The 11636-nt window shown below is 39.2% G+C and overlaps 1 protein-coding gene across 1 annotated transcript in view; it reads left to right on the top strand.

Annotated features, from left to right (window-relative positions):
• Positions 1–566: 566 nt before the first annotated feature.
• CCDC38 (coiled-coil domain containing 38) overlaps positions 567–11636 on the top strand; it is a 65330-nt gene continuing 54260 nt past the window's right edge. Inside the window, exons 1-2 of the mRNA XM_023230647.2 lie at positions 567–791; positions 6668–6718. Of these exons, the coding sequence (XP_023086415.2) occupies positions 6682–6718 (37 nt within the window). The 5' untranslated portion in view covers positions 567–791; positions 6668–6681. The remainder of the gene's footprint in view (positions 792–6667; positions 6719–11636) is intronic.

Raw genomic sequence — 11636 nt, 5'->3', positions numbered from 1 at the left:
ATGGCAATGAGTAGTAAAAGTAAAACTGATGAGGAATCCTCTCTTTTTGGTCGTCTTGTCCTGTCCTGAGTAAACGAGATGGAGACTAGTGTCCCTACTTTTCAGATAAGGAAACTGAAGTTTGGTCACCCCCAGAGATCAAAGTGAGCTGTGTCGATCACGTGGTTATGTGGAAGCTGGTCAAGGGGTGGTGGGGTGAGGGCGCCCGGAGTGTTCGGGAGCGAGGGACGGGAACCTGGGGTACAGCCCCGGAAGGGGGACAATAGGGGAAACCTCTGCCCAGGGGGTTGGGGTGGGAGCCTGGAGATAGCGCTCCGGGAGAGGGCAGACTAGGGGAAAGCTGTGCCCAGGGGCAGGGACCGGAGCTTGGAGGTAGAATCCCGGGAGAGGACAGAGTGGGGGAAACCTCTGCCTAGGGTGCTGGGACGCGAGCCTGGAGGCAGAGTCCCGGGAGGGTACTGCGTGGAGGAAACATCTGCCCACAGGTTCTGAGGCGGGAGCCGGGGACTCAGAGGGCCGCGAGCCAAGAGAACCTGGGGGTGGGGAGGAGGAAGATGCGGTAGGGGAGGTGCTCCTGGGTCCGCGCGAGTGGCGGGTGCCGCGCACTTATCCGTTGGCCAGCTCCGTTCCGGGATCCGCTACCAGACGGTCCCTGAGATAACGCGGAACCGGGCTGGGGGAGGATAGAGCCGAGACCGGAAGATCGATTGGCACCTCCGCCCACTTTCCCACAACGCCTTTCCGAAGAATAGGTTGGAAAGGCTCCTGGATCCAAACGCAAACTCGTTGAGGTAAAACAGGTTTCAGTTCAGTGTCCGCCCCTCCGCATGCCCCCTCCCACTCCTCAGCAATGTCTGGTGTGGTCTACAAGCAACTTGCGACCAAAACTGGAGACAGAATCAAGTTTATGGAAGGTGGTCTGTGATTCTCAGCCTCGTCGCTTCCTACTACCAATTGCTATGGAAACACTGCCAGGCACAGGCTTTTGTTTTGAGTCCTTAATTACTTAATTTCGTTTATACACGTTTATTACAAGCTCTGTGTTAAGTCTTGTGGAACATACAAAGACAGGAAAGGCGCTTTTCCTGCCCAACAAAGACTTTACCATAAAAATGATAGATGTGGGCACAAATAATATACTATAAAAGCAGACTAAGCCTGTAAAACCACAAAATATAAAAATTAATTTCGTGTCATTAAAAACACCTAGAACAGAAAGCAAAAACTCCTTTAGATGACCACAATAAATAAGAATATAATTTAGCTTCATATTATGGCCTATAAAAGAGAGATTAGTTAGGAAATAGAGAGGAAAGATAAAAATTGGAAAATATACAGACAATGTGAGTGAAAGAGACCCTAACGGTGGGTAGGGGAGGGGGCATCAGAAGATTATTCACAGCTCATAAATACAACCACAAACAGGTTGTGTGTGTGTGTGTGTGTGCATAGCTTTTAAAAAGTTTATACATAAGTATTTCTATGTCTTTCAAAAGAGAAGTAGAAATAGTGGGGAATAGAAACACATAAAGTCACTAATTCACAGAGAAATATTAAAATTTTATGTTATAAAATTTCTGCTGAAGACTTTAATCAGTTACATTTTGCAATTTTAGGCATATTTGCAGAACTATGCAATTATAGGTATAAAGGATGGGTTAAAACTATAGAAAAATAGAAAGGGTTCAATAAACTTGTCTTAGTCTCAGTTTTGTTTCCTAGGAGCTGTTTGACCTTGGGGAATTTATTTGCAGTAAATTTCTTGAAGCCTCCGTTTTCTCATCCTTATCACAGGGAGAGCTATTTTTACTTTATGGGCTTGTTTGAGTTTTAATTAAAATAAAATATAAATCACTTAGCCCAGTGCCCAGCTCTAAACAAGTAATAGGTATTATTACTATTATTAGTTTATTTTAATCCTGCTATTTGTCTTGCTGGCCAATTAAGTTAAGGATTAGATTTCAGCCAATAGCATAGTTCCTCTCCTGACTTCACAGACCATGTACTTAAAGCTTGCAAGTTCTGGGTGAGTCTAAAAGAAATTATGTTTCTTTTTCATAGGTATTTATGTTTGTGAGTGAACTGTGCATCTGATTCACAGTTCAGACAGACAACATTACCTGATAAGCTCCTGCAAACAGGAGTTTTGCAAAAGCAGAAAGGATGAGTGAATTTCTCTCCTTTGTTACTGTTCAGTGGTTATAGGTGGATTTGGATGACACATTTTTCCTTGGTAATAACCAGCATCCTGATAGCAGCTCTTATAAAGTACTTTTCACATTATCTGACTCATACATGCTGACTCTTTAACCCTTCCTTCCTTCCTCTTGACCTCCAGGTTTTTTTGTTTTTGTTTCTTTTGTTTTTACTTTGCAAAAGGGGCAGTCAGAAATGTCAACAGAAAAGTCCATACTAAACAGCCTGACGCCAGCAGTGCCTTAAAGGTCAAGCTGAAAGTAATTTCCTCATCATTGTGCTGTGCTCTGATCCAGTCAAAAGAGGCAGCGTGTGTCTAAGCAGGCCAAGGACCCAGTGGCTCCTGGCTTTTAGGTAAACAAAAAATTGCTAGCTCTGATCTCTCTACACCATCCAAGGACACAGTTCACAGCCCCTTTTCCTAGTATTTGTCCAAGGTAGGCGGAGAAGAGGTGGGAAAAAAAATGGAAGGGCATTGGGTCTGAGAGAAACGGTCTAAATCCTTATATGCATGTGAAGATAAACATTGCTTTTTTTCTCACATCTAGAAATTCATTTTCATTGGGTTTTAGAGGGGGTTGTTGCAAAAAACAAATAAACTGCTTCGAATAACATCTGGTAGGCAGTATTATTATTCATTTTATTTAGAGTTGGTTTAGAACATTAGGACTGGGCCTTATCAAATCCCACTCCTCTTTCCTCACTTTCCCTGGAGGTCGGAATGTTAAGAATCTACATGAAGCTGATTCAGGTCCCCCAGATTTGCACTGATATGGCTGGTAGACTCCTCTCCAATGACCAGGTTTCAAGAAATTTGATTGGGAGTTTCTTATGAAAAGTAGTTGTTATGCTTCCATTTCAAATGGTGGCAGTTGACAGAGTGGGCCAGAAAGAGGAAGGATCTGGACAATATTTACTTTGAGAAAAGTATACGGGATCACTTCTTTACAAGCTATGAGCAGGCACTTTGCATATGTTATCTGTGTTTGAAACTTGCAGCAAGCCTGTAAGGAAGGTGTTATTATTCATACTTGATAGAAGATTCTATGGTGCATTAAGCATAATTCTCCAGACCCAGAGAAAGAGTGAATAAAAGTCAGAGGCAGGAGTTAAACCAACCTGCCCCCAAAGGCCAGCGGCCTTTCCCTAGTGCCATTCCTACTACCCTTGCAATGACACTTGTCAAGGGACCTGACTCAGAGACCACATATAATTGTACAGCTATTAAAGGAATACAACAATTAATGAAATCAACCAGCATGGTGTTCACTTGAAAGAACAGTATACGTTACACCCATGACCCTTTGGATATCTAATACACATCTCAAATTTCACATGTTCCAAAATGAGCCTCTGATCTTCCCAACTGCCCCTTCCCCCACTGCCTTCTCTGTCTCCATTTATGGCAACTCCATCCTTTCTGCAATCAGTTCTTTATTTCATACTTCACATCCAAACCGTCAGCCAATCCTGTAGGCTCTACTGTCAAAACACATCTAGAATCGAACCACCTCTCACCACTTCCACTGCTATCTCAAGGGATTGCATTATCTCTTGCCCCCCAGTGGCTATAATCTAATACATCTCCCTGTGTGACCCTTTTCCCTTTCTACAGTCTCTTCTCAGCTCAGCATCAGAGTGATTCATTGTGTGGTTCCATTTCACTGAGAAAATGACCTCCAGGGCCCTAGTGATCTTGGACTTGTTGTCTCTCTGGCTTCACCTGGTGCTCTCCCCTTTGTTTACTGTGCTTAAGGCCACTGGTCTCCTCACTGTTCTTGAAACACACCAGGCACATTCCTCCCTCAGAGTGCACCTTTCCATGTGCTTACACTCCCATAGCACTTACTATGCAACTGAGGCCATCCAAAGGTTGGACATAGTAACTTACCTAACAATATCACAAGGTAGACACTATTTGCATCATTCCTCTCGAAAGAAGTGTGAGGATTAAGGGACACAGAGAGAGTCTATGCTGTTAATCATTTAGCTTATGCCACCTCTAAAAAGGATGGTTGGCAGTTATACACCACCATTTTACATTCCTGATATTTCTGAGCTTTTGATCTTTTTCATCTATTGGAAGTTGGATTTGAACATGTATTTAAGATGTGAATTTTCAGGCATTTGCTATGCAATCCAATTACATTTTCCCTCTCTTTTGGTACAGAGCCTTTGTTTAGCCATCATGCTATTTTTATTCTGCACAACAAAGACATCCACTTACTTTAACATTTTTTCTGATTGGAAGGGGGACTTTGTAATCCCTTCCTAAGAATAACTGATTCTGTTCCTCTCCCTCCCTTTTGTTCACCGACCCTTCATTCATCAATACAGGAATTCATGCATATGGAAGTATAGAAGTATAACAACATCTAGAGACCGCTGATTACATTTACATGTTATATGAACTATATAAGAGACAGAATAAGAGCAGACATCTGCTCTTAGCAATTGGCTTAGAGGAACAGAGCGTCCAGTTTTTCTGTGATTGAAAAAGTCCTTGAACCCATGGATAAAGATGCTCATTGCAGAAAGACATTAAGGATAAAGGGAATGAGAGTAGGAAGGAGAGTGAATTTAGATAGAAGGATCAAAGGAGTGCAAATGTGACAAGAAAGAGGTGATCAGAATCTTAAGAGTGGAGATGAGAACAGAGTGTAAAATTAAGAAAATCTATAAATCTTTAGTATTAGCTATCCAAATTCCAAATACTCATCAACCACAGGTTGTCACCAAATTTTTACCAATCTTTCTTTTCCACCTGTGAGAATGAATGTAATGCCTGTGAAAAAATGTTGGGTCATTTGAAAAAGTATAATATCAATGTTACAGGTTTGTATTCATTTTTTTCTCTTTTATAAATTTTAACATATTTAAAAAAAATCTTTGTTTCTATAACCACTGGAACTAAAATCAGATGCTAATTAGTAAATATTAGCACATAATAGTTCCCACTTACTGAGCTGGTCTGTAAGCCAGGCACCCCACTTGGTTAAATCCATTGCCTACTGAATCCTCAAGAAAGCCTTAAGAGGTGTGTCCACTTTATGAAACGGGAAGCAGAGGCTCAGAGATGCTGAGTAATTAAGATGTAGTTTCCATGAAGACAATGGTTTTTGTTCTTCTTTTTTGTCTTTTTAAAAATTGCCCCGCCCCTCACACGTAGAACAGTACCCGACACATATTATTTACTCAATAAATGTTTTTTGAATGATACATGAACTTGCTCACACATAAGTAAATACCAAACCAAAATTCAAAAATCAGGCTTCTCCAGAGTCTGTGTTCTGTATCATCTGCTGCTCTGCTTCCAGCATATTTAGCTCTTAAATATGGCTCTTTGAGATTCATGAGGCACAAATTTAAATGGGCAGCCCAAAATAGAATGTGTTGTCCATTGTTTCTGTTGTGGGCACACTTTTAAATACAAACTCCTGGGTGTCCTTTATCCCTAAAATGAATATATCTTTATTATTTTTCTCATTGTAAGAGTTACACCAGCTCATTGAGAAATTTGAATGATACTAAAAGTATAGAAATCAGAACAAGGATTAGAGTAAGGCCAGTGAAGCTCCAGCTTCAGGCACAAAATTTAAGGGGAAAGCAAAAACTCAGTAATCAAAATAAACAATGTTTTAATTCACTATTTTAAATATATACATTAATGTAAAAAATTCATGATAAATGAAATAACAGAATTTTAAATAGAGACAAGTTCTGTAGGCCAGGATTTGGGTGAATAGAGTGAGGCACTGGCTCTCAGGGTCACACAAGTACAGGGTCAGATACTGTCTGTATTTACACTTCTGATATTTTGTTCATTATAGACTTTCCTGCATTTATTTGGAATTTTATAAAAATGCATTAACAATTTATCATAATAACTGCAGGGTTTTTTTGTTTTGCTTTTGTTTGTTTATTGTGGCAATCCTTAAGTTTTACAGCTAAGATTGAGTGCCTCAATCACCTAACCATAATCCCACATAATCCCAAACCTAGTAAAAATGAGAGACTGCACCAAATCACATATAATCACGATTCATGTTTGATGAACAGCATTTCAAACACCTCTCAGATTTTTCCATGCATTTTTTAATCCACACTATCCATACTCTTTTGAAATGTTTTGTTTTTCAACCGATACCATGGACAGAGGTAAATAGTGACTACAGCATCATTTTAAGGGCCAATTGGTAATTCATTTTATAGATGTACCATAGCTATTTGGTCAACTCTGTATTTATGAAATGACACTGAACAAACATTATTGCACATGCTTTTTTGGCTGCTTGTCTGATTATTTTCTTGACATAAGATACTAGAATTGAAATTGCTGGGTCAAAGAGTATGAGTGTGCTCACTGCTTTTAAAAGCTATAAGGACTGTTAAGGAGTCATTGGCAGTTGAATTTAGCCCTTTTATATGATATTCATAGAATTTTTTTAATGTGTTTTTTTTCTTTCAACAGGGCCAGGCAACAAAATGTCCTCAAATTTATCGTCAATACTGAATTCTGGAGGTAAAAAGAGATCAATCAATATATTCTTGTTTGAGCCTAGTAATGTTAGGCTCCATAGCAGATTGTGAGCATAAGAAAAGGAGAATGTTACACAATAAATATAAAATGTAATGAGTTTATAAACTACCTGCAGAGAAGATTCTGTTCTACTTTGTAATTCAAAAAAATCTTCAAATCAGAGGGTGCATTAAATTGTCATATTTAGCTAGATTGCCCCAGTCTCTCATGACATAAAACAATTAACTCAATTATCATTAACATAAAACAATTAACTCAATTATTTGTCTTAGTCCAGGACATACATAACTAAACTTTATGAAAATCTGCCCTCTTCTTTCCTTTACCACCCTTTCTCATCTTACTCTTCTGCCTATTTTTTATTTTTATTTATTTTATTTTATTAATTGTTTTGAGTCAGAATTTCGCTCTTGTTTTCTGGGCTGGAGTGCATTGGCGTGATCTCAGTTCACTGCAAACTCCGCCTCCTGGGTTCAAGTGATTCTCCTGCCTCAGCCTCCCAAGTAGCTGGGATTACAGGCATGCGCCACCACGCCCAGCTAATTTTGTGTTTTTAGTAGAGACAGGGTTTTACCACGTTGGCCAGGCTGGTCTCAAACTCCTGGCCTCAGGTGATCCACTCGCCTCGGCCTCCCAAAGACCTGGGATTACAGGCATGAGCCATCGTGCCTAGTCTCCTTCTGCTTATTTATAAGCATACAAGGAATAAGGATTTATTAGTATACAAGGAATTACAATTTTCACTTATAAATCTGACAAAGATTTAACATGTGGATAACACTAAGAGTTTGTAATAGGTAACAGGCACTCAGGCACTCTATAGGCGTTCTCTTTAAAGGAACATTTGGCACTATTTGTATTTACAATGTAAAAGTTTGGCTGCAAGTGACAGAAAATATAAAACAACTGTGGCTTAAACATGATAAACGTTTGTTCTCGCTCAGGTAAAGTCTGGATGCAAGCATTCCATATGGAGGTTCACATCAGGGGCCCAACTCCTTCTGGCTTGTTCCTGGGCTATGTTCTTGGTCCAAGAGGGCTGCTTCCACACCAGTGATCACATCCATATTCCTGCCAGCCAGGAGAAAAGGGGAAGGCGGGGACATGCCCTGAAGTTGCATTCGCCACTTCCACTGACATCCCCTTGGCCAAAATGTAGCCACGTGGTTATACCTGCCTCCAAGGGAGGCTGAGAAACATAGCCTCTACTCTGAGTGTTCATTTAGGGTTCTATTCCTATAGAAGAAGGAAGAATGGATATTGGGGGTTCACTAGTAGTCTCTGCTCCACTACCACTTTTTTTAAAAAAAAGCATTTAAAAGGAGCCATGTTGGGAATTTATTCTACAGATATGTATGCACAAGTGATTAAAAATGGGTGTACAGGAATATTTATTGGAGCATTGTTTACAATAGCAAACGACTGGAATCAATCATAATATCCATTGGAAAGCGTTGGTTATATAAACTGTAATACATCCAGGGAATGGAATAATGGGATACTAGACAGAGAGCTTCTCTGTCACCCAAGCTGGAGTGCAGTGGCACCATCTCGGTTCACTGCAACCTCCGCCTCCTGGGTTCAAGCAACTCTGGTGCCTCAGCGTCCCGAGTAGCTGGGATTACAGGTGCCCACCATGCCTGGCTAATTTTTGTATTTTTAGTAGGGATGGGGTTTCCCCATGCTGGCCAGGCTAGTCGCCAACTCCTGACCTCAGGTGATCCGCCCGCCTCGGTCTCCCAAATTACTGGGACTATAGGTGTGAGCCACCACACCCAGCCTAGTTATTTATTTATTTTTGATGACGTGAATATATATTTGCTGATATAAAAGGATCTCCTCGCTATATTGCTCACTGAAAAAACAAGATGCAGATATTAGAATAGTATGGATTGGATGATGCCTTTTTTCATTAAAGGATTTATATTCCTTTGTCAAGAACTGTCACAGGGCTAAGATTTTCCTCTACTTGCAAATTAGTAAGTTAGCTTGCTACAGTTTCCTGGATGCTGACAACAGATACAAAACCCTTGGGTCAGAGACAAAGGACTTTATTACTCACAACACGACAAGCAGCATGAGTTTTGACGTATTTGGTACCAGTACCCTAAGACCCATAGCCTTCTTTTAAGATTAATACAATTATGTATTAATAACATAATATGAATCTTTGAACCCATCAGAACTCACAGACAAGGATCTTCACAAGAAATTACATCCTGATGATAACAACTTACCCTATCCCTTGGCTTTCATCCCCTAAGCCAGGCACCATGTTGAAGTCTGTTTAGATTATTTCTTTACTTTTGTATTTGTATGTATAGTTTTATACTGTATATATGTAGTCTTAAAGAGCATAATTTTCATTTCAGTTTTAACTTTTAAAAAAGGATATCTTGTTGACTATCATATTTTAGAATTTTTCAGTTAACATTATATATATATACATACATACATATTTATTTCAATTTTTAAAAAACAATTGTTTTTATAGACAAGGTCTTGCCATGTTGCTGTTGCCCAGGCTGGTCTTGAATTCCTGGGCTCAAGCGATCCACTTCGGCGTCCCAAACTACTGGGATTACAGGAGTGAACCACCATGCCCAGCCAGCATTATATTTTAAGATTCATTCATACAGTTGTATGTTTTAGATCATTCATTTTCACTGTTGTACAATATAACAAAATGCAAATGTACTATAGTTTACAGTTGACGCTTCTTTGGGTATTTGGGTTGTTTACAGCTTATTGCTATTAAATGGTGCTGCTAATAAACATTCTTGTTCACATCTCCTGGTATACAAGAAAGTTTCTCTTGCATGTATACCTAGGAATAGAATTGCTGAGTCTGATGTTAGCTGGATATCCAACTTCAGATAATAATGTCAAAGTGTTTTCCAAAGTAGTTGTGCCAATCACATCTCTACAAGATGTGTAAAGAGATCCTATGGAATTATATCCTCTCCAAACACTTGGTATTGTCAAATTTTTTAATGCTTTGCCAATCAAATGGGTGAAATTTGGATCTCATTATGGTCTTTATTTGCATTTCTGATAACTAATGAAGTTGAACAACTCTTCATATGTTTATTGACCATAAGTGTTTCTTCTTCTGTTAAATGCCTATTTAATACAGTCTTTTTTCTATTTGTCTTTAGGTTGTTAGTGCTCTTTATATTGATTTGTAGTTTTGTAGATATGGAATATCCCAATTATGTCATCTGTATGGAGTGCAAATATTTTCTCCCAGTTTTAACTGATCTTTCACTTTGTTTATGGTGTCTTTTGATGAACAAAGTCTTTAATCTTAATATAGCCAAATTTATCAGTATTTTCTTGTATAATTACTACTTTGTATGTTTTTAAGAAATCCTTCCCTAGCAAAGGCCTAAATGATATAACCTGTAGGTTCTACTATTTATTTTAAAGATTTGTGGGGGAGAATTTTATGCTTATTTCATCTGTAGTTAATTTTTGTATGGAGTGTGAGGTAAAGATCCAATTTCCTCTTTTATTCCATGAGAATAACCATCTTACTCAGCTCATTTTTGGAACACTCTCTCCTTTCCCTATATGTGGATATGTTCCTGAGATTTCCATTCTAGTCCATTAGTTAATTTGCCTTTCCCTTGGCTGTAGCTCCGTAATGATACACAGCAGAGCAATCTCCCCCTCCTGTTCCTCTTGGGAAGGGTTCTCACTATTCTTGTCTCTTGATTTTCCTTACTAGTTTTAGAATTTACTTATGAAGTTTAGACAAACTCCTGTGGGACTATGTACTTATATTACTGGGAATCCATTGATCATTTGTGGAGAATTGGCATTTTAATGAAATCATGTCTTTCTATCTACAAACATGACTTATCTCTCTATTAATTTAGATCTACTTTAATGTATTTTAAGATTATGTTATGCAGTTAAATCAATTCTGCAGTTTTTCAGTGCCTTTTATATACTAACCTAGCTGCTCAGGGTTCAAATATGAATACATCAGTATGATTGGAGACAGTGAAAGCCATGATTTCTAAAAAGATATTTAATATTGGTAGGTACTCCAAATATGATTTAAAAAAAATAAAATCAAGTCCTGAAACAACACAAAAAGATGAAGAAACAAATGGAAGGAAGAAAGCAGGGAAAGAAGGAAGGAAAAATGGGTGCTTGAGGGAAAACACCCCATATGCAATCCATTAGGGAATTCTGTTTGCTCTCCCTTCAGAATGTTCTCAGAACCCAACCACTTTTCATCATTTAACTCCTGCCGTGCTGGTCTCAGCCCGTTTTCTCTTACCTGAACTAGTCTGATCTCAACCCTTGACTCCCCCACTCCAAGTCTCTTCTTATCCAACTACAAAGTATTAAGTAGGTCAGACCACATTCCTTCTCTGTTCAAAGCCCTCCAATGCTTCTCTAGTTTACTGAGGGTCATTGCCAAAGTCTTCAAGACTGCCTACAGGATACTAAGTAATTATCCTTGCTACTACAGTCCTCCTGACCCCGTTTATTTCACTCCAGCTACACTAGCCTTTCTTGAACACACGCAAGAGATGATCCTGCCTCAGGACCTTTGCATTGGCCGTTGCCACAGCCAGTCCCTCTCTTCCTCAGATATCCACTTGACTGATTCTCTCAACTCCTTTAAATACCACTTGATCAGTGAGACCCATTCTGACCATTCTACTTAAAGTTGCTCAGCCCAGCCCTCCTATATTCTGTTTTATTTTTCCCACAGAACTTTATTACTGTAAAACATATTATAAAAGTTACTTTATTATATTAATGCTTATATTTTCTATTTCCAAACCCCCCACTTCACCTCAGTATAAGATCCTCAAGAGCAGCCATCCTTGTTTTGTTTGCCAGTGCAACATCAGTGCCTAAAACAGTACCTGGCACATAG

The sequence above is a fragment of the Piliocolobus tephrosceles genome, chromosome 10 (genome assembly GCF_002776525.5).
Source record: "Piliocolobus tephrosceles isolate RC106 chromosome 10, ASM277652v3, whole genome shotgun sequence".
Lineage (NCBI taxonomy): Eukaryota > Metazoa > Chordata > Mammalia > Primates > Cercopithecidae > Piliocolobus > Piliocolobus tephrosceles.
This window is presented reverse-complemented; position numbering and strand designations above follow the sequence as displayed.